We start from the raw sequence: 25,693 nt of genomic DNA, 5'->3' as shown, positions 1-25,693 counted from the left end.
GTGAACCCAGAGGTGGGCTGAGGAGCCGCAGGGTGGGCCAGCAACACATCTGCTGAAAGATCTATGCTTGTGGCCAGGTGCGGTGGCTCATGCCTGTAATCACAGCACTTTGGGAGGCTGAGGCGGGTGGATCACCTGAGGTCAGGAGTTCAAGACCAGCCTGCCAACGTGGTGAAACCCCGTCTCTACAAAAATACAGAAGTTAGGCAGGCATGATGGGGGGATGCTTATATTCCCAGCTACTCGGGAGGATGAGGTAGGAGAATTGCTTGAACCTGGGAGGCGCATGTTGCAGTGGCGGATGTCGCCATTGCACTCTAGCCTGGCGACGGAGAGACTTCGTCTCAAAAAAAAAAAAAAAAAAAAAAGAGAGAGAGAGAAAGATCTGTGCTTGTAAACATTTGGCTGAAAAGGGTGAATAACCAAAAACTAGGTAAGGTTGGCACAGTGGCTCACACCTGTAATCCCAGCACTTTGGGAAGCTGAGGTGGGAAGGGTGCTTTAGAACAGGAGCTCAGGATCAGCCTGGGCAATGTAGCAAGACTCTGTTTCTACAAAAATTTTGTTTTAAATAAAATAAAAATTAGCAGGGCATGTGATGCACACCTGTATTCCCAGGTAATTTGGGAAGCTCAGAGGCAGGATTCCTTGAGCCCAGGAGTTCAAGGCAGCAGTGAGCTATGATTGTGCCACTGCACTCCAGCCTCGGTGAGTCAGCGAAATCTTATCTCTAAAACGAAACAAAACAACAAAACAAAACTGAACGGAGACTACTCATCTTGAGATTTTTACGAAGTGGCAATGAACTGGTGATGGGGAGTAACTGCTATTTGAATCCAATCTCCACCCTTGTTATTAACAATGAAAGCCCACCGGCGTGCCCTCACCCCCCACCATCTACCCCTTGTCCCTTGGCACCCAGCCCAGGTTATTTCATGGGTAAAATCTATCAAATCCTAAAGGACAAGAAAATAATTGTGCTGCTTTGACTGTCCCAGAGCATAGAAAAAGACCTGCTATGTCCCTAAATGAAGACTTACTGTTAGAATGACGGGCATTCCCCTTGGATTAGTCTACACATTTAGTGTAATTCCAATCAAAGCAAAGGGAAACTCATTCTGTCAAAATTTTTATGCCTTTCTTTTAAGAGCTCCTGAAAGGCACCCCTCGATGCCTTTGAATTTTATTTTTTTAATCAAGTTAATTGAGGTATAATTTCCATACAAAATAAAGTGCATCCATTTGTAGTGTGCACTTTGATGAGTTTGGCAGACGTGTGCACCCACCAAAAGCAATGCTATGACTGAGACAGAGAACATTTTCAACATCCCCCAAAGTTTCCTTATGCCCTCTGAGTCCCCTCCCCAACACCTGGCCACAGGGACCACTGACCTCCTTCCTGTTACTAGAGATTAGTTTGCATTTTCCAGATTTTATGTAAGTGGAATGATGCCGTGTGCATTTCTTTGTGTCTGGTATTTTTCACTCTGCATGGTTACCTTGGTATTTAGCCACGTGGTCCGTTCACATATATTACCAAGTAGTTTCCCATTGTACAGATATATCATATTTTGTTTGTCAATTCACCTGTTGTTTTGTCATTTATGTTTTTTCCAGTCTTTCTTTGGCTCTTGTGAATAAACAATAAACATTTTTATTTTTATTTATTTATTTTTTTGGGGGGAGAGTCTCACTCTGTCGCCCAGGATGGAGTGCCGTGGTCTGATCTCAGCTCACTGCAACCTCCGCCTCTCAGTTTCAAGCAATTCTCCTGCCTCAGCCCCCTGAGTAGCTGGGATTACAGGCATGCACCACCACACCTGGCTAATTTCTGTACTTTTAGTAGTGACGGGGTTTCGCCATGTTGGCCAGACTCATCTCAAACCCCTGACATCACGTGATCCACCCACCTTGGCCTCCCAAAATGCTAGGATTACAGGCATGAGCCACTGCACCCGGCGGAACATTTTTTGTTTGTTTGTTCAAAGCAGAAGAAACCTCAGAAACTGCACGATTTTAGGCTTTAGCCCTACCACGCTTGTGAGCTTCCTGTCCAGGAGGACCATGAGTGCCCCCGTTCTACTCATGCGGAACCCAAGGTCCTTCCCACCCCCGAGCCACCTGCTAAATTCCCTTACTAGTCCTAACAATTGTTCTGTAGAGTCCTTAGAATTCTTTATGTGAACAATCATAATTTCCAGGGGATTCTTCTTTTCCAATATTTATGTATTATGTTTCATTTCATATGCTATTTTTATTGTATTTTATTTCATTTTACTTTATTTTTATTTATTTAATGTCTCATTGCAATGGCTAAAACTTCTAAGACAATATTGAATAAAAGTGTTGGCCGGGCGCGGTGGCTCAAGCCTGTAATCCCAGCACTTTGGGAGGCCGAGGCGGGTGGATCACGAGGTCAGGAGATCGAGACCATCCTGGCTAACATGGTGAAACCCCGTCTCTACTAAAAATACAAAAAACTAGCCGGGCGTGGTGGCGGGCGCCTGTCTCCAGCTACTCGGAGGCTGGGGTGAACCTGGGAGCGGAGCTTGCAGTGAGCCGAGATCGCGCCACTGCACTCCAGCCTGGGTGACACAGCGCGAGACTCCGTCTCAAAAAAAAAAAAAAAAAAAAAAAAAAAAAAAGTGTTAGGAGTGAGCATTCTTACCTTGTCTCCAGTCTTGGGGGGAAGCATTTACTATTTCGCCTTTAAGGATGATTTTATTATTTATTTTTATTTTATTATTATTATTTTTTAAACGGAGTATCACTGTATCGCCCAGGCTGCAGTGCAGTGTCACGATCTTGGCTCGCTGCAACTTCTGCCTCCCGGGTTCAAGCAATTCTCCTGCCTCAGCCTCCCTAGTAGCTGGGATTACGGGCTTGTGCCACCATGCCCCGCTAATTTGTGTATTTTTAGTAGAGATGAGGTTTCACCGTGTTGGCCAGGCTGGTCTTGAACTCTTGACCTCAAGTGATCCACCTGCCTCGGCCTCCCGAAGTGCTGGGATTACAGGCGTGAGTCACCATGCTCGGCGAAGGATGATTTTAACTGTAGGCTCTTCAAAGTTGTCCTTGATCAGATTGAGGAAATCCCCTCTATTCCTATTTGCTTCTATTTCAGTTTGCTAAAAAAGTTCTTTAAATCATAATAGATGTTAAAATATGTCAAGTATTTTTCTACATTTATTGAAATGATCATTTGGTTTTTCTGTTATATTCCATTAACATGGTAAATTGTATTGACTTTTTTTTTTTTTTTTTTTTTTTTTTTTTTGGAGACAGGGTTTTGCTCTGCTGCCCAGGCTGGAGTCCAGTGGTGCGATCTCTGCTCACTGCAGCCTCTGCCTCCCAGGTTCAAGCAATTCTCCTGTCTCAGCCTCCCAAGTAGCTGGGATCACAGGTGTGCACCACCACATCGGCTAATTTTTTGTATTTTTGGTAGAGATGGGGTTTCATCATGTTAGCCAGGCTTGTCTCGAACTCCTGGCCTCAAGTGATCCACCCACCTCGGCCTCCCGAAGTGCTGGAAGTACAGGATGAACACTGTGCTTAGCCTTACATTGATTTTTAATTCTTAAATTAAATGTCTTTGTCAGATTTTGGTGTTAGGTGTTGCTGGTTTCAAAGCAGGGGTTGAGAAGTGTCCCCTCTTCTGTCTGTTTTGTAAAAGGGTGTGTGAGATTGGGGCTATTTCCTCCTTGAAATTATAATAGGCTTCACCAGTGAAGCCATTTGGATCTGGAGTTTTCTCTCTTGGAGGATGTTTAACTACAAATTCAAATTCATTAGTAGATATATAGGACTTTTTAGATTTTGTTGCATCTTGTATTAATTTTGGCAAGTCGTAGTTTTCAAGGAATTTGTCCATTTTTTCTGTTTGTCTTGATCAGCCTGGCTGGATGTTTACCTGTTTTGCTGCTCTTTCCAAATAGTGAAAATGAACATCTGTGGAGCAGCCATGAGCCAGTGCAGAGCGAGGAGCCCAGCCCACTGGACCTGCAGCTTGCAGCACCGCCACCCTGCAGAGCACAGCCTTGGTCAGCCAGTTCCCAGCCAACCCACGGAGCCAGGAGCCAGGAGAGATGGCTGAGTTTTGGCTGAGTTTTGTTAAGCAGCAATAGCTGACTGATACAGTTCATGGGTATACACTTTATTTAACCAGTTCCCTACAGATAGACGTTTAGCGAAGTGAACTATTTCAAGAGAAGCTTAGCTCCATTTTAAAAAAAAAAACATTTCTGGGTGGGGCACAGTGGCTCATACCTGTAATCCCAGCACTTTGGGAGGCCGAGGGGTGGATCACTTGAGGTCAGGAGTTCAAGATCAGCCTGGGCAACATGGTGAAACTATGTTGTATTTTTAGTCTCTACTAAAAATACAAAAATTAGCTGGGAGCGGTGGTGAGTGACTGTAATCCCAGCTACTTGGGGGATTATGGCAGGAGATTTGCTTGAAACCAGGAGGTGGAAGTTGCAGTGAGCTGAGATTGTACCACTGCACTCCAGTGTGGGCGATGGAGCAAGACTCCTTCTAACTAACTAACTAACTAAATAAATAAATATTAAAAAAAAATTTCTGACCAGGCACAGTCACTCATGCCTGTAATCCCAGCACTTTGGGAGGCTTGAGGCAAGAGGATTACTTGAGCTCAGGAGTTCAAAACCAGCCTGGGCAACATAGCACGACCCTGTCTCTCTCTCTCTATATATATATACGTGTGTGTGTGTATATATATATATAAATTCCTTAAGATCTAGTTCTAGAAGAATTGCAGTCATGTTTACACATTTATAACTTTAAAGCATATTCCTAAATTATGCTTACCAAAGCTATGCTGTTTACATTCAGCAGTTTATAAGCATCAATTTTCCTCATATTTTCCAACACTGAGTGTTGAAATATTTAATTTTCTGCAATCTAATAATGAAGTATAATATCAATTTAAATTTGCATTCCCCGAGCATTAGAGGAGTTGAATAAACTTTTCATATACGCATTGCCCGTTTATTTTTCCCCTTCTCTGCATTGCCCTTCATCTTCTTTGTTCTCTTTTGTAGTGTTTTGTCTTTTCCTATTTGTAGGAGATGTTTATGTAATCTGGATAGTAATCTTTTGTCTGCTAAAAGAATTGTAAATATTTTCTTGAATTATAAGGGTTTCTAAAAAAACTTTGTAGTATCTTTTATTGGAGAAAAGTTTATTATATTTACACAGTTAAATCTGATATATTTTTTTAATGCTACTATATTTGCCTAAGAATATTTTTCCTGTTCTGGCTTGGCACTGTGGCTCACTCCTGTAGTCCCAGCACTTTGGGAGGCCAAGGCAGGCAGATTACCTCAGGCTAGGAGTTTGAGACCAGCCTGGCCAACATGGTGAATTTCTGCCTCTACTAAAAATAATATGAAAAATTAGCCAGGTATGGTGGTGTGCACCTGTTGTTCCAGCTACTTGGGAGGCTGAAGCAGGAGAGAATTGCTTGAACTCGGGAGGCGCGGAGGCTGCAGTGAGCCATGGTTGTGCCACTGAACTCCAGCTGGGCAACAGAGCGAGACTCTGTATCAAAAAAAAAAAAAATATATATATATATATATATCTCCTATTCAAAAACTATAAACATTAATCATATTTTCTTCTATTATAATACTTTTTATTGCTTTGGGTCTATAAATTATCTGACACTTATTTTGGGGTATTATTTTTAGTATAAGATTCTTTTCCCAAGCAATAGGCAATTCTTCCAACAGTGTTTAAAATTTCATTATTTCCTCTTTAATTTGAAATGCCAAATTTAAACTAGTTTTTAAATAAGGGTTGTTTCTGGAATTTCTCTTCTACTGATCTCTCATGGCATTATATCAATATAATGCTGTTTTACTGCTGATTTTTTTTTTTTCTTTTTGAGATGGAGTCTCGCTCTGTCACCCAGGCTATAGTGCAATAGTGCAATCTCAGCTCACTGCAACCTCTGCCTCCCAGGTTCAAGCGATTCTCTTGCCTCAGCCTCCCTAGTAGCTGGGACTACAGGTGCACACCACCACGCCTGGTTAATTTTTGTATTTTTAGTAGTGACAGGGTTTCATCATGTTGGCCAGTCTGATCTTGAACTCCTGACCTCAAGTGATCCGCCTGCCTTGGCCTCCCAAAATGCTGGGATTACAGGCGTGAGCCACCACGCTCGGCCTGTATGGGTGTTTTATCCTGATATTTACTTTTCCAAATGAGCTTGAGAATATTAACAAATTCATAATAAAATGTGTGTGGATTTTGTCTGGGACTCCATCAAATATGTAGATTATTTGTAGAGAATCATAGTTTGACAGCATTGAGTCATTGCATTTGATTTATATCTTGATGTTTAGGAGTTCTTATTTTAATGATCTTCAGTAAAAATTATTTGGTTTTCTTACCAAACACTGCATATTCTCACTCATAAGTGGGAGTTGAACAGTGAGAACACATGGACACAGGGAGGGGAACATCATACACCGGAGCCTGTCAGGTGGTGGGGCGCTAGGGGAGGGATAGCATTAGGAGAAATACCTAATGTAGATGATGGGTTGATGGGTGTAGCAAACCATCTTGGCACGTGTATACCTATGTAACAAACCTGCATGTTCTGCACATGTATCCCAGAACTTAACGTATAATTTAAAAAAATTATTTGGTTTTCTTCAGGTAGGTTTTACACAATTCTTTTTTTTTTTTTTCCTCTCTTTTTCAAGAGATAGGATTTTGCTCTGTCGCCCAGGCTGGAGTGCAGTGGCATGATCATAGCTCACTGTTACCTCCAACTCCTGGGCTCACTTGATCCTCCCACCTCAGCCTCTCGATCAGCTGGGACTAAAAGTGCATGCCACCATGCTTGTGTAATTTTTTATTTGAATTTTCTTAGACATGAGATATCTTGCTATGTTGGTCTGGCTGGTCTGGAACTCCTGATCTCAAGTGATCCTCCTGCCTCAGCCTCCCAAAGTGCCGGGATTACAGGTATAAGCCACCACACCTGGCCACAATTCTTGTTAGGTTTAGTTCTAGAGATGGTTTTTGTTGTTCTGAAATGAATCTATTGACGTGAAAATCTTTTTCTGATATATTAGGTCAAAAATTAGGTTAATCGCATTCATGATATATTCTAATTTTTGCAAAGACTGTACCTACATATATGGGTAGCTGTATATGTAGGAAATCTTTAGGTATATATACATACATATATATATATATATATATATTTTTTTTTTTTTTTTTTTTCTTTTTTGAGACAGTGTCTCGCTCTTATTGCCCAGGCTGGAGCGCAATGGTGCGATCTCAGCTCACCACAACCGCTGCCTCCTGGGTTCAAGTGATCTCCTGCCTCAAGCCTCTAGAGTAGCTGGGATTACAGGCCTGCGCCACCACACCTAGCTAATTTTGTATTTTTAGTAGAAACGGGGTTTCATCATGTTGGTCAGGCTGGTTTCGAACTCCCAACCTCAGGTGATCCTCCCACCTCGGCCTTCCAAAGTGCTGGGATTACAGGATAATTGTTTATTTACTTCTCTGTCTCCACTTAGCTGATCTGTTTTAGGGAAGGAACTGTATTTTGATTACTTCATGTCTGACACCTGCATAGCACCCGGCACATTGGTAGCTCAAAAATCCTTTTTACATGCGTGAATGAATGGAATAAAGGGATAGTGAAGGACCTACATTGAGAGATGACAATGTCTTTTCCTTCGGTGCACCGCATTTGTTGATTTCTTTAAGTTATTTCTGCTTCCTTGTATTTTCTGATTTTTCTCTTGTGATCATGTATTACATTGTGATTTAAAGAACAGAAAGAAAAAGATATTCACTTGGAAAAAGTAGAACTATAATGAAAGAGCACCACAAGGTGTACCTCATATACTACTAGTAATTTTTTGGGTTTTTTTCTTCTTTTTTTTTTTTTTTTTTTTTTTTTTTTTGAGACGGAGTCTCGCTCTGTCGCCCGGGCTAGAGTGCAGTGGCCGGATCTCAGCTCACTGCAAGCTCTGCCTCCGGGGTTTACGCCATTCTCCTGCCTCAGCCTCCCGAGTAGCTGGGACTACAGGCGCCCGCCACCTCGCCCGGCTAGTCTTTTGTATTTTTTAGTAGAGACGGGGTTTCACTGTGTTTGCCAGGATGGTCTCGATCTCCTGACCTCGTGATCCGCCCGTCTCGGCCTCCCAAAGTGCTGGGATTACAGGCTTGAGCCACCGCGCCCGGCCTGGTTTTTTTCTTCTTAAGACAGTGTCTCACTCTGTCGCCCAGGCTAGAGTACAGTGGTGAGATCTTAGCTCACTGCAAACTCTGCCTCCAGGGCTCAAGTGATCCTCCTTTCTCAGTCTCCTGAGTAGCTGGGACCACAGACACGCACCATCACACCGCGCTAATTTTTTGTAGTTTTGGTGGAGACGGGGTTTCACCATGTTGCCCAGACTGGTCGTGAACTCCTGAGCTCAAGTGTAAATTTTTAAAATGAGAAAAACAGGCTGGGTGCGGTGGCTCATGCTTGTAATCCCAGCACTTTGGGAGGCCAAGGCGGGTAGATCACCTGAGGTCAAGAGTTCGAGAGCAGCCTGGTCAACATGGTGAAACCCCGTCTTTACTAAAGATACCAAAAAATTAGCCGGGGGTGGTGGTGCATGCCTGTGATCCCAGCTACTCAGGAGGCTGAGGCAGGAGAGTTGCTTGAACCCGGAAGGTGGAGGTTGTAGTGAACTGAGATTGTGCCACTGCATTCCAGCCTGGGTGACAGAGCGAGACTCCATCTCAAAAAATTCAAAATAAAATGAGAAAAACATACGCAGTTCCTAAAATGGCTTAGGGGGAAGGCCGTCACCGCTTGGGTGATTCCCATTTCAGTGGCATGGCTTTGCGGTCTGTAAATGGGCTTCGTCCTGCCTTGCTGGTGTCCCTCACCACTTCTGCTGCTCAGTGCAAGGGTCGGCTTGCCTGCTGCTCCTGACTCTAGGCCCTCAGCAAAGGCCCAGCACAGTTCAAAGGGACTAGAGGGAAGCCAGGGAAAGTAATTCTTTAGTCCCCGAGGTTGTTTTTACATTATGATGATATATGGCATATGTTGCTACAATGACTGGGCGCATTTACAGGGAGGGCAGACCGGGAGGCCCTTAGGGCTGGGAGGGCCACCAGGTCAATAATATATGCAACCAGCAAAAGAAAACATCGACCTCATTTCCTCCAGAGAGCAGACGACTGTAACCCTGGAGTCCTGGTTTGCATGTAAATAATGAGCAAGATACCGCGTGGCCACTTGTATCATTGAGGGGAGAGTGAAACAAGAACAAGAAAGATAAATGAGAAAAATATGAGGGCAGCACTTATGGATCTGTGCGAGGAAGTGTCATTCATCAGGTTAATTTTGCTTCCTCTAGAAAGCAGTTCTGTGTTGGAATGCTTCTATGTCTGAGATTTTAAAACGGTTTTGGTATGATTATTATCAATGAAATAATCACTGTCAGTAACAAAAAATCCGTTTCTTGAGAGGATGACTGATGTGCAGTTGCAGCGTTTGACCCCGGGGCCCGTTATCTCCTGACTGCAGTGCTGAGGACTTGCCCCACAAATGATTTGGGTACACTGGGAATCACCTGGAAGGAGGCCAAGGGTGTGTCATTCTGGGGAAGTTTGGCAGCAGCCTAGCACCTCCTTGATCTGAAAGCTCTTGTTTTGCTTTTGCTCCTCCTTTCTCCCTTCCTTCCTTTTTCTTTCTTTCTTTCTTTCTTTCTTTCTTTCTTTCTTTCTTTCTTTCTTTCTTTCTTTCTTTTCTTTCTTTCTTTCTTTCTTTCTTTCTTTTCTTTCTTTCTTTCCTTTCTTTCTTCTTTCTCTCTTTTTCTCTCTTTCCTTTCTTTCTTTCTCTCTCTTTCTTTCTTTTCTTTCTTTCTTTCTTTTTCTTTTTCTTTTTCCTTCCTTCCTTCCTTCCTTCCTTCCTTCCTTCCTTCCTTCCTTCCTTCCTTCCTTCTTTCCTTCCTTCTTTCCTTCCTTCCTTCCTTCCTCCCTGCCTCCCTCCCTCTCTCCCTCCTTCTCTCCCTCTCCCCTGCATCTCTCCCTCTCCCCTGCCTCTCTCCCTCTCTCCCCCCTTTCTCTCCCCTTCCTCCCTCCCTCCCTCTCTCTCTCTCTTTCTTTCTTTCTTTCTCTCTCTCTTTCTTTCTTTCTTCTTTTTCCTTCCTTCCTTCCTTCCTCCCTCCCTCCCTCCCTCCCTGCCTCTCTCCTTCCTTCTCTCCCTCTCCCCTGCCTCTCTCCCTCTCTCCCCCTTTCTCTTTTCTTCTTTCTTTCTCTCTTCCTTTCTTTCTTTCTTTCTTTCTTTCTTTCTTTCTTTCTTTCTTTCTTTCTTTCTTTCTTTCTTTCTTTCTTTCTTTCTTTCTTTTTCTTCTTTTTCTTTCTCTCTTTCTTTCTTTTCTCTGTCTCTCTCTCTCCCCCATCTTTTCTTTTTTTTGAAACAGGGTCTTGCTAAGTTGCCCAGGCTGGTCTCAAACTCCTAGCGTCAAGTGATCCTCCTGCCTTGGCCTCCCAAAGGAGGAATTATTATCACTATTTTGTCCTAGAGGTGATAATGGTTATATTTTTACACACTTATATTTTGGAGATAACTGCTGAATATTGATGGGTGGAATGGTAGAATTTAGGGGATTTGCTTCAAAATGGCCAGGGGAGGCAGTAGGGGGAGGTACGGAAGAAATGAAATTGGCCATGAAGTGACCGTTGCTGAGTCCGGATGATGGATATGTGGGGGCTGACTATGCTGTTTTATCTTTTTACTTGCTTGAAATTTTTTATAAGAAATAAAGCTTCCCAGGTGGTTCTGATGATCAGCCAGAGCTGGGAACTCCTGGCTTGGCTGATCCGCAGAGGCTGATTCCTAGCTATTGTTCTCTGACCTTCCACGTCGTGGAAACTATGATGGCAATCAGAACTGGGTCATGTTTCCACTCTAGTTTGGAGGAGATCACAAGATACCTTAACAAGAAAAGGGTCTGGGGTCCAGGCGTGGTGACTCACACCTGTAATCCCATAGGCTAGGGTGGGTGGATCAAGAAGTCAGGAGTTCGAGACCAACCTTAACAACATGGTGAAACCCTGTCTCTACTCAAAATACAAAAATTAGCTGGGCACGGTGGTGTGCACCTGTAATCCCAGCTACTCAGGAGGCTGAGGCAGAAGAATCCCTTGAACCTGAGAGGCAGAGGTTGCAGTGAGCTGAGATCACACCACAGAACTCCAGCCTGGTGACAGAGCGAGACTCTTTCAGAAAGAAAGAAAGAAAGAAAGAAAGAGAGAGAGAGAGAGAGAGAGAAAGAAAGAAAGAAAAAAAGGAAAGAATGAAAGAGAAAGAAAGAAAGAAAGGGAAGGGGAGGGAGGGAGGGAGGGAGGGAGGGAGGGAGGGAAGGAAGGAAGGAAGGAAGGAAGGAAGGAAGGAAGGAAGGAAGGAAGGAAGGAAGGAAGGAAGGAAGGAAGGGTCTGAAGGGTCTGGGGAAAGGTCCCCTGAAATATCAGTTCATCCAGGACACCAACTGACCTGCATTCCACTCGGAATAGATATTGGATCAAAATTGTCTTGTTCCTTAGAGAAACAGTCTCCTTTCCTATAAAAAGACAGAAGGAGTTCTATTTTAAATTAATTATTTATTTTTTAAAACAGAGTCTCACTCTTTGTCAGGGCTGGAGTGCAGTGATGGGATCATAGCTCCACTGTAACCTCCAACTCCTGGGCTTAAGTGATCCTCCTGCCTCAGCCTTCCAAGTAGTCTTGACTACAGGCATGCATCACCATTCCAGGCTAATTTTTAATTTTTTTGGAGAGAGATGGGGTCTTGCTATGTTGCCAGGCTGATCTTGAACTCCTGGGCTGAAGTGATCCTCCCACCTCGACCTCCCAAAGCACTGGGATTACAGGTGTGAACCTTCACGTCCAGCCTTCTATCTTTATTTTGAAAAATAAAATAAACAAAAATTATTAGTTCATTAATTTATTGAACTAATTATTTATTGGATTGCTACTCTATGCCAGGCACTCTGCCAAGCTCTATTGAAGTTCTCAAGGTTTAATCTGGGGCCCAGCATGGTGGCTTACACCTATAATCCCAGCACTTTGGGAGGCAGAGGTGGGTGGATCACTTGAGTTCGAGACCAGCCTGGCCAACAAGGTGAAACCTGGTCTCTACTAAAAACACAAAAATTAGCTGAGCATGGTGGCACATGCCTGTAGTCCCAGCTACTTGGGAGGCTGGGGCACGAGAATTGCTTGAATCTGGGAGGTGGAGGTTGCAGTGAGCTGAGATCGTGCTTCAGCCTGGGCAACAGAGTGAGACTCTGTCTCAAAAAAAGAAAAAAAAAGTTTAATCTGTAGACCTCTGGGATCCCAGAGATTCTTTCAAGAGGTCTACAAGGTAAAAACCATTTTACAATTTATATTTATTTATGATAATACTAAGATGTCATTTACTTTTTATTTAGGTATTTGCACTGATGGTATAAAAGCAATAGCGAGTAATACTGCTTGTACTTGACATTAATTTGTCAGTGGCACTGACTGTACTAGTACTCATTGTATTCTTCACCACTCACAGTTTATTTATTTATTTTTACTTTGTATTAATTTTTATGTTTTGAGATAGAATCTCCCTCTGTCACCCAGGCTGGAGTGCAGCAGCACCATTATGGCTCATCACAGCCCCAACTTCTCAGGCTCAAGCAATCCTCCCACCTCAGCCTCCCGAGTAGCTGGGAATACAGGTGTGTGCCACCACAACTGGCTAATTTATTTTATTTTATGTTATTTATTTATTTAAGACAGAGTCTTGCTCTGTGGCCCAGGCTGGAGTACAGTGGCGCAATCACTGCAACCCCCGCCTCCCGGGTTCAAGTGAATCTCCTGCCTCAGCTTCCCTAGTAGCTAGGACTACAGGCATGCGTCACCATGCCTGGCGAATATTTGTATTTTTATTAGAGACAGCGTTTCGACACATTGCCCAGGCTGGTCTGAAACTCCCAACCTCAGGCGATCCACCCACCTCAGCGTCCCTAAATGCTAGGATTACAGGTGTGAGTCTACTCACAGTTTAAAACAATCCACTTTCACTTAAGAATGTTCCTAAAGAAGCAGTAAGAATTAGTGTTATTAAATTGCAATTCTCGAGTCCACTTCTGAAGATTGTGACAGAGTGAACACAGAACACGATTCCACCACACACTGGGTACAATGGCTTTTCAAGGTGAGACACTGGTGCAGTTGTTTGAGTTGCGAGCTGAACTAGCTGCTTTTTACCATGGAACACTGTTTTACTCGGAAGAAAGGTCTGACACATCAAACTACGGATATTCAGACTCTGGTATTTGGCAGACATTTTCTCAAAAATGAACAAAATGAGCCTGTCACTTCAAGGGAAACAACTGGCAGTATGTTTTGCCAATGATAAAATTCAAGCTTTCAAGTTGAGCATTAGGATTTTGGGAAAACTTGTTATCTGCCACCAAGAGCTTGACAGATTCTCAATGTCTTTCTCTTTTTTTTTTTTTTTTGAGATGGAGTTTCACTCTTATCACCCAGGCTGGAGTGCAATAGCACGGTCTCGGCTCACTGCAACCTCTGCCTTCCTGGTTCAAGCGATTCTTTTGGCTCAGCCTCCCAGGTAGCTGGGATTACAGGTGCCTGCCACCATGTCCAGCTAAGTTTTGTATTTTTAGTAGGGATGGGGTTTCACCATGTTGGCCAGGCTGGTCTCAAACTCCTGACCTCAAGTGATCCACCCGCCTCGTCCTCTCAAAGTGCTGGGATTACAGGCATGAGCCACTGCGCCTGGCCAGCTTCTCAATACTCAAATATGTTTTAGATGAGATCACTAGTGATATTTTTAAAATGTGAATTTTGATATTGTGTAATAAAACTGACATTTGGAAGCTTTGCATAGCTTAGCGAACCAACATTTTCCAAATGACCAATGCGTGATGTTACAAAACCATTCCAAGTGCAAGACGGGTATTACCAAGTAATCCTTCTCCCACCTAGGACATAGAAAGGGAGAAACAGCATTTCTCCCACCCTAGCAAAAGCAGGAAAACTACAAAAGCAAACTTTCTCTTGAACCTACTGGAAAGCTGAAGGGGCAGAGCAACTGTGTAGCCTGAAATCTAAGGAAAAACAGGTGTCTCCCCAGTGATAGATGGGACATGAGCTCCAGCTCACCTGTGTGCAGTATAAGAGGAAGGGGTTCCTAGTGCCATACATGAGAGAAAACATTATTCAGCTAAAATTTTTACCAAATTTGCTGGAGCCTGAGTGCAAACTAGGGTAGGCATATAGAGCCCTAGGCACTGTAGACTCAAGGAGAGTTTTCATAGACCTCCAGTTTAGGAGAAAGACCAGGAGCAGAGCAGGACACCAGAGACCACCTGCCTCATTGGTACAGCGCCAGAGGATAGTGACAACTGAAGAACAGTGAGGCTCATAAATTTGCAAAGGAGAGCTTTATTTCTCACAAAGGGTTGCAGCCTGCAGGGTGGCCATTCTGACAGGCTGGGAAGCGTAGCCTCTGGTCAGAAGCCAGAACAGTCACTTCAAGGGAGGGGCAAAGGGAAGAGGAATTTATGCTCAGCGGGATGGCTGAACATACATATTTAATAAGATAGAGGAGTCATGAATATTTATGAAAGGAGAAACACATGTGCAAATAAGCTTCATGCCCTTCATGGGTCCCATGTACAAAAACACGGCAGTATCAGCCTGATTCAAGGGTGGAGCTTTCAGCCCTCTGATATCAAAAGGTGACATGAAGATGCAAAAAACTTTATTGAGCATTCTCTTATCGGGCAAAAAAGAAGGGGCAGCCTCAGGTGGTTATAGGTGATATCAATGTGGAGTCTTTTGAAAGGGCTGGTTTCTGGTTAGCCCTTAGGGAAGAAAGCCTAATTGTAGTTAGTGAGGGAGGGAGCATAACAATGAGGTGCACCGGACCCCCCATCCCATCATGGCCAAGCATTCTGTTTTCAAGGTGACTCCACGTTCCCTTGGCCAGGAGGTGGTCCATTCAGCCAGTTGGGTGGGGGTGGTGGCGGGGGGGCTTAGAATTTTATTCATATTTCTCAATAGGATTGGCCACATTTGTGGGAAAGGCATAAACACCATCCAGACCTTTCATTTCTTTCTTTTTTTAAGTTATTATTATACTTTAAGTTCTAGGGTACATGTGCACAACATGCAGGTTTGTTACATGTGTATACATGCGCCATGTTGGTGGGCTGCACCCGTTAGCTAGTCATTTACATTAGGTATATCTCCTAATGCTATCCCTCCCTGCTACCCCCACCCCATGACAGGCCCCAGTGTGTGATGTTCCCCTTCCTGTGTCCAAGTGATCTCATTGTTCAACTCCCACCTATAAGTGAGAACATGCGGTGTTTGGTTTTCTGTCCTTGCAATAGTTTGCTCAGAATGATGGTTTCCATCTTCATCCATGTTCCTACAAAGGACATGAACTCATCCTTTTTTTATGGCTGCATAGTATTCCATGGTGTATATGTGCCACATTTTCTTATTCCAGTCTATCATTGATGCACATTTGGGTTGGTTCCAAGTCTTTGCTATAGTGGACAGTGCCACAAAAAACATATGTGTGCATATGTCTTTATAGCAGCATGATTTATAATCCTTTGGGTATATACCTAGTAATGGGATGGCTGGGTCAAACGGTATTTCTAGTTCTAGATCCTTGAGGAATCGCCACACTATCTTCCACAGTGGTTGAACTAGTTTACAGTCCCACCAACAGTGTAAAAGTGTTCCTATTTCTCCACATCCTCTCCAGCACCTGCTGTTTCCTGACTTTTTAATGATTGCCATTCTAACTGGTGTGAGATGGTATCTTATTGTGGTTTTGATTTGCCTTTCTCTGATGGCCAGTAATAATGAGCATTCCTTCATTTCTTTTTTGAGTCGGAGTCTTGCTTTGACACCCAGGGTGGAAAGCAGTGGCGCAATCCTGGCTCACTGCAATGTCCACCTCCCGGGTTCGAGCGATTCTTCTGCTTCAGCCTCCTGAGTTGCTGGGATTACAGGCACATTCCACCACATCTGGCTAATATTTGTATTTTTAGTAGAGACAGGGTTTCACCGTGTTGCCCAGGCTGGTCTCAAACTCCTGCCCTCAGGTGATCCATCTGCCTTGGCCTCCCAAAAGGCTAGGATTCCAGGCATGAGCCACTGCACCTGGCCCAGACCCTTCATCTCTACTCCCCTAGAAAACAAAAACTGTAAGCTGCCGTAGGGAAGTGGGGAGGGATTACTGAGAAAGTCCCACCTCTGAGACCCAAGGACACAGGAAGCATGAAGTAACAAGTAACTGCAGTTTTCCCATTAGGAGGGGCAAGAGTGTGGGGACAGCCCCTTGAGGTGTGAGTGCACAGAGAAGGCCAGTAACTGAGGATGAGGAAGAGATATTAAGAAAAACCCTTGGGAGGTAATCCCAGGGCTTTGGGAGGCCGAGGCAGGAGGATTGCTTGAGGCCAGGAGTTCAAGATCAGCAACATGGTAAGGCCCAGTCTTGACAAAAAAATTTAAAAATTAGCCAGGTGTGGTGATGCACAGCTGTAGTCTCAGCTACTTGAGAGGCTACAGTGGGAGGATCAATCGCTTGAACCCAGGAGTTGAAGGCTGCAGCGAGTTGTGTTTGCAACCACTGCACTCCAGCCTGGGTGACAGAGCAAGACCTTGTCTCAAAGAAAGAACGAAGAAAGAAAGAAAAAAAGAAGGAAGGAAGGAAGGAAAGAAAGAAGAAGGAAGAAGGAAGGAGGTGTTAGATATGAGTTATACATTTCTTTTCAAAGAATCAATATGTCAATGTGTTCAATTCTTTACCTTCTACTTTTAAACTTAACTTCCTCATAAAGCAACTTTTTCGATTATGTGCTCCACCCTGACTCATTTCAATCACCTGCTCCACCCTGACTCATTCCAATTACCTGCTCTGTCATAATCATTTTTCCCACCAAACCACTCACCCCGTTGTTAGCCAATCAGAATTAGTTTAGCCTGCGTGGTCTAACTCTACCAATATGGGAACAACACAGCAGCAGGGGCCATATGCGCCAGGGATAAGAACCTCTTCCCCTCCTTTGTCCGAGTGTGTGCTCACCATTGCTCCAACTGTAAGGGTGCACACTTCTATTGAAGTACCTTGCCTTGCTGAGAATTAAAAGAAAATTTTATATTGGAGTGCTATTTGTTTTGCGGCACTGAAACTTTATACATAACAGGAGGAAGGAAAGAAGGGCTGGAGGGAGGGAGGAAGAAAGAAAGACACTGAAGCAACTCAACCCCCATCCGAAGCACAAGGTAATTCTAGAGGAATCTGAACCTAGTGTAACACTGATGGAAACCATGGCGATAACAAAACCCAGATTGACTCCTGACGGGATTGCCTCAACTTCCCATTGGTTGCTTTCCGCAACCAATCAGATGGATTGCGGCCCACCACTTCGTTTACACCAGTTGACCACTAAGTGGCCAATGGGAAACCTGTAGGGAGTATTTGTACCTAAGAAGATTCTGTATCAGGGCCCTTGAGCCCATATGCTCGAGCCCGCTCCTGCACTGTGGAGTGTACTTTCATTTTCAATAAATCCCTTAATTGCTTCCTTGCTTTGTGTGTTTTGTCCAATTCTTTGTTCAAGACGCCAAGAACCTGGACACTGTCCACTGGTGACACTGAGAGGGGTTGTGGGAACTCTCAAATTTCTGTTGGTTAATTTTTGTATTTTTAGTAGAGATGGGATTTCACCATGTTGTCCAGGTTGGTCTCACACTTCTGACCTCAAGTGATCCATCCACCTCGGCCTCCCAAAGTAAGACTGATGACTCAATGCTGCGCCTGCAATTGCCTGTTCCTGCTGTTTCAGGGTAGCTCTGTATATGTCTGGTTCCTGCTGTCCTCCCTGCCCCACACAGGAGGCCTCTGGGCAGGACACACAGCCATTCCTTGAGAGCTGCTCTGCACCTGCTGTCTACATTCGCTACAGAAGGGCCCAGATGAGTGTCTGCACAGGTAGGTCTTGCCGTTCAAGACCGAGCCTTGCAAAGCACACCAGGAGAAATGGATTTTGGTATGTTAGATAGGCAGGCAGTCTTCGTCCTAGTTTTGTTTTGTTTTGTGCTTAGTAACTGCTGTTGCAACCATAATATTTTCTTCTTTCTTTCCTTCTTTCTGAAATTGTGCCTCAAAGAGTTAAAGAAATCAATAACTCTGGGCACAGTGGCTCATGTCTGTAATCCCAGCACTTTGGGAAGCTGAGGCAGGAGGACTGCTTGAACCCAGGAGTTTAAGACCAGCCTGGACAACACAGTGAGAACCAGTCTCTACATAAAATAAAAATTAGCTGGGCATGGTAGTGCGTGCCTGTCGTACCAGCTACTCAGGAGGTTGGGGCAAAAGGATTGCTTGAGTCCAGGAGTTCGAGGCTGCAGTAAGCCACGGTTGTACACCACTGCACTCCAGCCTAGGCGATGGAGGGAGACCCTGTCTCACAAAAACAGACAACAACAACAAAAAACAGTAAGTAACAGAAGTTCTTGAGTTTGCAGGATAGCGGATAAGAAAAGAAACAACTTGCTGAAATGCTGAAAATCCTTTCATTTATAAGATAACAAAACTGGCTGAAATCAGTTGGAACCAGTGTGGCTAACTAGAGTCTGTGCAGAACCAGCTTGCTGATGTCACAGCCTAAATTTCCATCATGTTTCAGATAGCTCCCTCTGAATTTGCACATGTGACCCATGAGTTAGCATGAGAAGATAACCGTGAATCCTCAAGGACTCTGCCCATCTCCCCCTTCCTTCCACTAATCACCTGTTAATCCAACCCCAAATCTTGTCTAATAAAATGACTGCCTTAAAGCCAGCAGGGAGACAGATTTGAGCTGGATGCCTGTTTCCTTGGGAGTCAACTTTTCTTTTTACCTTTTTGTTGAGACAGAGTCTTACTCTGTGGCAGGCTGGAGTGCAGTGGCACAATCTCCACTCACTGTAGCCTGGGTTCAGGCGGTTCTCCTGCCTCAACCTCCCGAGTAGCTGGCATCCGCCACCACACCCAGCTAATTTTTGTATTTTTAGTGCACACAGGGTTTCACCATGTTGGCCAGGCTGGTCTCGAACTCCAGACCTCACCTGGCTGATCCTTTTTTTTTTTTTTGAGACAGTCTCACTCTGTCGCCCAGGTTGGAGTGCAGTGGTGCTATCTCTGCTCACTGCAAGCTCCGCCCCCTGGGTTCACACCATTCCCCTGCTTCAGCCTCCTGAGTAGCTGGGACTACAGGCACCCGCCACCATGCCCGGCTAATTTTTTGTATATTTAGTAGAGACGGGATTTCACCGTGTTAGCCAGGACGGTCTCAATCGCCTGACCTTGTGATCCACCCACCTCGGCCTCCCAAAGTGCTGGGATTACAGGCGTGAGCCCCTGCACCCGGCCCCGACTGACCCTTTTAAACTTTACCTCAAATATGTAGTGGTGGCTGTTTTCAATTTTTGTATAAATGGATTCACACTCTAGATATCCTATGACTTGTTTTCTTTCTATAACAATATGAATAATTGGCCAGGCATGATGGCTCACACCTGTAATCCTAGCACGTTGGGAGGCTGAGGCAGGCAGATCACCTGAGGTCAGGAGTTCCAGATCAGCCTGGGCAACATGGTGAAACCCTGTCTCTACTAAAAATGCAAAAATTAGCCAGGTGTGGTGGTGGGCACCTATAATCCCAGCTACTCGGGAGACTGAGGTGGGAGAATCACTTGAACCTGGGGGGGTGGAGGTTGCAGTGAGCCGAGAATGCACCATTGCACTCCAGCCTGGGCGACAAAGTGAAACTCCATCTATATATATATATATATATATAAAAATTATTTTGTCCTGGAGGTTATAGGTTGTTTTACTGTGACATTAGGAAAGATACAGCTAGCAGAGAAGTCAATGATTTCATGAATATTATTAAATCTTTACACTAAAAATATGAATTGGGGCCAGGTGCGGTGGCTCACACCTGTAATCCCATCACTTTGGGGGGCTGAGGCAGGCGGATGACCTGAGGTCAGGAGTTCAAGACTTACCTGGCCAACATGGTGATACCCTGTCTCTATAAAAATACAAAAATTAGCCAGGCATGATGGTGGCTAATCTCAGCTACTCAGCTGTAATCCCAGCTACTCAGGGAGGCTGAGGTGGGAGAATCGCTTGAACCTGGGAGGCAGAGGTTGCAGTGAGCTGAGATTGCACCTACATATATACATATGAGTTGAGGCTGGGTGCGGTGGCTCACACCTGTAATCCCAGCACTTTGGGAGGCCGAGGCAGGTGGGTCACTTGAGGTCAGGAGTTGGAGAGCAGCCTGGTCAACATGGTGAAATCCTGACTCTACTAAAAGTACAAAAATTAGCCAGATGTGGTGGCGCATGCCTGTAATCCCAGCTACTCAGGATGCTGAAGCGTAAGAATTGCTTGAACCTGGGAGGTGGAGGTTGCAGTGAGCCAAGATTGTGCCACTGCACTCCAGCCTGGGTGATAGAATGAGACTCTGTCTCAAAAAAAAAAAAAAATATATATATATATATCTATATATGTGTGTGTGTGTGTGTATAAACAAGCACAGAAGTCAATGATTTCATGAATATTATTAAGTTAAATCTTTACATTAAAAATATAAGTTGAGTTTTGCATACACCACCACTGCCTCCAGGGGCCCCATACTATCAGCCATGGTTAACCCCACCAAGTTCTTCGATGAGCCCCTGGGCCGCATCTCCATCCAGCTGTTTGTAGACAAGTTTCCAAAGATAGCAGAAAGTGTTAATGCTTTGAGCATTGGAGAGAAAGGATTTGGTTATAAGGGTTCCTGCTTTCACAGAATTATTCCAGGGTTTATGTGTGGGGGTGGTGACTTCACATACCACAATGGCACTGGTGGCAAGTCCATCTATGGGGAGAAATTTGATGATGAGAACTTCATCTTGAAGCAGACAGGTCCTGGCATCTTGTCCAAGGCAAATGCTGGACCCAACACAAACGGTTCCCAGTTTTTCATCTGCACTGCCAAGAGTGAGTGGTTGGATGGCGAGCATGTGGTCTTTGGCAAGGTGAAAGAAGGCATGAATATTGTGGAGGCCATGGAGGGTTTGGGGTCCAGGAATGGCAAGACCAGCAAGAAGATCACCACTGCTGACTGTGAATGACTCTAATAAGCTTGACTTGTGTTTGTGTTGTTTCGGTTTTGAGAAGGTTTCACTCTTGCCTTCCAGGCTGGAGTGCAATGTCACAATCTCGGCTCACTGCAACCTCCGCCTCCCAGGTTCAAGTGATTCTCCTGCCTCAGCCTCCTGAGTAACTGGGATTACAGGTGAGCACCACCACGCCTGGCTAATTTTTGTATTTTTAGTAGAGACAGAGTTTCACCATGTTGGACAGGCTGGTCTTGAACTACTGACCTCAGGTGATCCTCCCACCTTGGCTTCCCAAAGTGCTGGGATTACAGGCTTGTGCCACTGTGCCCAGTCGACTTATGTTTTATCTTAACCTTGAGACCATTCCTTCTGTAGCTCAGGAGAGCACTCCTCCACCACCCCATTTGCTCACAGAGTCCTAGAATCTTTGTGCTCTCACTGCAGTTCCCTTTGAGCTCCAAGATTTCCTTCTTCCCTTCCATGCCTAGCTGGATTGCAGAGTCAAGTTTATGATTATTAAATAAAAACTAAATAATGACAACAAAAAATATGAGTTGATTTAAATAAAAATATCAAGTAAATATTAGTATAGGCAGCAAGCGGATATGGCAAAAAAAATCACTAAAATTTGAATGCGAATGGCTAAAATTCAGGAAATATGGCTTTAATAAAAACAGATAGAAGCTGTGGCATATGCTTGTAGTCCCAGCTGACGCCCAGGAGAGAGGAGTGCTTGAGCCTGGAAGTTCAGGCCCAGCCTGGGCAACATAGTGAGACCTTGTCTCAACAACAAAAATGAAAAAAATCAACAACAACAAAAATAAACACAGATACATCTAAAATTGCTCTGGATCTTTGGAACAGGTCTGCCCTGATGTGGTGCTTTATGGGCCTGGGCACCCTGGCACAAGCCCTTTCTGGCACAAGGAGAAGCTGATGAGATTCATGCTTACCGCCAGCTTGCTCCAGGCCACGTTCAGCCACCAGCACCATGGCCTTGTGCCTCCCTCGTCTCTGTTCTCTCCCTGGGATTTCCCCCAGATTTGACTCTTCTCTCAATTCCTCTGTGCATGGCCTGAACTTGCCTTTGCAACCTGGCGTGGATCAAACTGGCTTCCTAGTTTCTGTCCCCCAGCTCCATTCACCCTTGAGCACTGGCCTCACTTCATCACCTCTTTCTGTATCTACACCCTTTGCCACTTCACTTTGCAGTGCCCTCTCAATGTGACTCTGGGCTGGTCATGAGACCTGTGTTGACCAATCGAACCAGGCTGAAGTGACAGTGCACCAGTTCCAGAGGCCCTGAGTGTCTCCATGCCATCTTGTGCATTTCTGCCATCTCTAAGGGGACAAAATCAGCAGGTCCTAGGATAAGGGTGAAGTATGTGGAGCAGAGCTGCCTCAGCCAAGCCTTCAACTTCCAGCAGCACTCCAGCCCTCCCACAAACTCATGAAAAATAAGACATCATTGTTTTTTTCAGCCATTGAGCTTTGGAGTGTCCATGTGTCGGTTAGCTGTGGCTGTGTATTTGTTACAGAGCAGAAAATTCTTGCACAAGTGGGATCAAGCATTTTCCCACTTTCATAATTATGCCCCATGGCGTCGCCACTGATATTGCTCTGCCTAGCACTGGGAAGAGGAGGTAGTGAGGGCAAATGGAGCCCCTTTTGCCCAGTCCAGGGAGCAATAGGCAACTGTCACCCACAAACGACATGGCTCCCACAATCTACTTCCCAGAAGACAGTCCTACCTAGCTGGGACTGGAGGTAGGATACAATTTAGAGGTGTATTCCAGCCCCAGGGTGCTGGGTGAGGCCTGGGGATGCGTCCCGGCCCACAAGACAGAATTGGAATCTTCATGTCCGCCAGATTCTGGGCCTCTCTCCTGTGTCACAGATGGGAATTCTTTCCACATTCTTGCCAGTGGACCTTCTCACTCTTTTCCAGGCTCCTTGGAGGTCACTGCCCTGATGATAACATGGTCTTCCCTTCAAGGAAGCCACGTTTCTATGAGGGCTCTGGCATGTGCATTGGTGAGTCGAAGCTTGACTGTGTTATAGCTTCTCCGCTGTTAGTGTGGGGCTTGGGGGTTTTTACTTTAACCACATGGATTAGTCAGGGTCGTCCAGAGAAACAGAACAAACAGGATGGCGCTATAGACATAACTATAGATGTAGAAGAGGGGATTTATGATGGAGATTGGCCTGAGTGATTGGGAGCCTAAGAAGTCCCACAGTATGTCGTCTGCAAGTTGAAGAACCAGGGAAGTTGATGGTGTCATTCAGTTTGAGCTTGAAGTTCTGAGAACCAGGAGCTTCGATGTCCCAGGGCAGGAGAAGGTGGATGTCCCAGGTCCAGAAGTGAGTGAATTTGCTTTTCCTCTGTCTTTTTGTTCTATTTGGGCCCTTGGTGGATTGAATGTCGCCCACCTACATTGGTGAGGGCAGATGTGTTTTACTCGGTCTACTGATTCGAGTACCAATCTCTCTGAAAACACCCTACTAGATGTACCCAGAAATAATGCTGCACCTGCTATCTGGGTATCCCTTAACCCAGTCAAGTTGACACCTAAAAGTAACCATCACACCACACTTTCACAAACACATGGGTGCTTGCGGACTCGCCTTTTCCAATGGTTTTGCCTGCCTCCTCCACAAGCACAGGCAAAGTCAGTTTCAAGGACAGGAGTCCCCCACTGTTGCTTGGTGTACTGGTGATCTAAACAAATACATGCATTAAAGGGAATTTCTGTCATTTTTTAACCACCATACTTTCATCCCTGGTCCTCATGACCCCTTGATTTCTTTCTGAGGAATGCCCTCCCTCCCACTGTGATAACAGAGGGGCCAGGCTCTCCGTCTGTCTCCCAGCTCTAGGAGAGCCAGAGGTTGAGCCCCAGGCCAGAGCTCAGCCAATCAGAGGCTGTCCTGTGAGCAAGTGATGCCAGGACTGATGGGATGGCTGGAATGTGTGGTACACAGATGCAACAGCATCACGCTAACCAGACCGTGTCCCTGTGAGAGCTGGGGTGGGACTCCACTGCTCGGCTCCCAGGGCTCCCAGGAGCTCTGCCTGCCCTCAGCTTCCTGTGTAGGCTCTCTGCACCCCCTCTTTTAAAAAAAAATTAAAAAAAATTTTTTTTAGATGAAGTCTCACTTTGTAGCCCAAGTTGGAGTACAACAGTGTGATCTCAGCTCACTGCAACCTCTGCCTCCTGGGTTCAGGTGGTTCTCCTGCCTCAGCCTCCCAAGTAGCCGGGATCACAGGCATGCACTACCACGCCCTGCTAATTTTTGTATTTTCAGTAGAGACGGGGTTTCACCATGTTGGCCAGGCCGGTCTGGAACTACTGACCTTAGGTGATCCCCCTGCCTTGGCCTCTCAAAGTGCTGGGATTGCAGGCGTGAGTCACCGTGCCTGGCTGCACCCTCCCTAGTTGATCCTTCTTGCTTGGTTAGGCAGAGACAGTCTCCAGTTCTTACAACTACAAGGCCCACACATGAAGGACAAAATGTTTCGGTTAATAATGTTTTCATGTGTATAAGTCCTGTTTTTGTTTTCCAGTTGAATTGAAAGTTCCTTCTGGGCAGGAACTCTTTTTTTTCCTTTACCCTGGGTCCAGTACTTGGCATGCAGTAGATTCTAGGGCAGAGCTGGAGGCGGGTGGAGGCTGCCTAGAGCCAGAAGGCTTGTATTGAGGTCCATCCCTGCACTCACTCACTGTGGGACCTTGGCTGAGTCCCGCGGCATTTTCAGTCTAGACATTGCATCAATTAAACGGGTGTGATGCTTATAATGATCACCCTCCTTCTAGGCCTCAGGCCTCTGTGAGGTTTTAATGAACGAAGGCTAAAGAAGCTCCACAGAGATGGTGACTTGCCCAGAGCACAGCTCTTGCCCTCAAGGAAGAGACACTCGAGCAAATAGGCAACTGGAAACAGGATGGCTTCATGGGCATGTGTGACTTACACAGGGCCCTGCACTCAGAAGAATCACATGACTGACTTAGGCTCTGCAGCTGCCATCTTGAAATTCTTAATAACTTTTTAACGGTGTTGGGGGTGGGATTGCGGGGGGACAGTCTACACTTTCATTTTGCACTGGGTCACACAAATTATGTAGCTAGTTCTGATTAAAATGCAGCAAGAACTAACATGAGACTGGACACAGAAACCAGACCCCAGAGCACATACCATATGAGTCCATTGGTATGAAGTTTGAAAACAGGTGGCACTAACCTAAAGGATTGGAAGTTGGAATAGTGGTTACCAGGGCTAGGGGGAGGAAGGGATGGTGGATGGTGAACAAAAGGACCTTGGAGGGCTCCTGGGGTTCTAGGAATTCCTTCCTTCCTTCCTTCCTTCCTTCCTTCCTTCCTTCCTTCCTTCCTTCCTTCCTTCCTTCCTTCCTTCCTTCCCTCCCTCCCTCCCTCCCTCCCTCCCTCTCTGTCTCTCTCTCTCTCTCTT

The 25,693-nt window shown here is 45.2% G+C and overlaps 2 protein-coding genes across 12 annotated transcripts in view; one reads left to right on the top strand and one right to left on the bottom strand.

Moving 5' to 3' along the window:
• LOC126943623 (cytochrome b-c1 complex subunit Rieske, mitochondrial) overlaps positions 1-25,693 on the bottom strand; it is a 1,156,760-nt gene that overhangs the window by 695,197 nt on the left and 435,870 nt on the right. The gene's annotated exons all lie outside the window — the stretch shown is intronic.
• Positions 23,156-25,693, top strand: part of URI1 (URI1 prefoldin like chaperone) — a 92,337-nt gene continuing 89,799 nt past the window's right edge. The window contains exon 1 of one of the 3 annotated variants that reach the window (XM_050772557.1): positions 23,156-23,260. In XM_050772557.1, the coding sequence (XP_050628514.1) occupies positions 23,198-23,260 (63 nt within the window). In that variant the 5' untranslated portion in view covers positions 23,156-23,197. Of the gene's footprint in view, positions 23,261-23,490; positions 23,588-25,693 lie in introns of those variants that run through there. The other 2 variants (XM_050772564.1, XM_050772558.1) reach the window with 2 other exon arrangements.

The sequence above is a fragment of the Macaca thibetana genome, chromosome 19 (genome assembly GCF_024542745.1).
Source record: "Macaca thibetana thibetana isolate TM-01 chromosome 19, ASM2454274v1, whole genome shotgun sequence".
Classification (NCBI taxonomy): domain Eukaryota; kingdom Metazoa; phylum Chordata; class Mammalia; order Primates; family Cercopithecidae; genus Macaca; species Macaca thibetana.
Note: the sequence above shows the minus strand (reverse complement) of the source record. Positions and strands in the feature narration are given on the sequence as shown.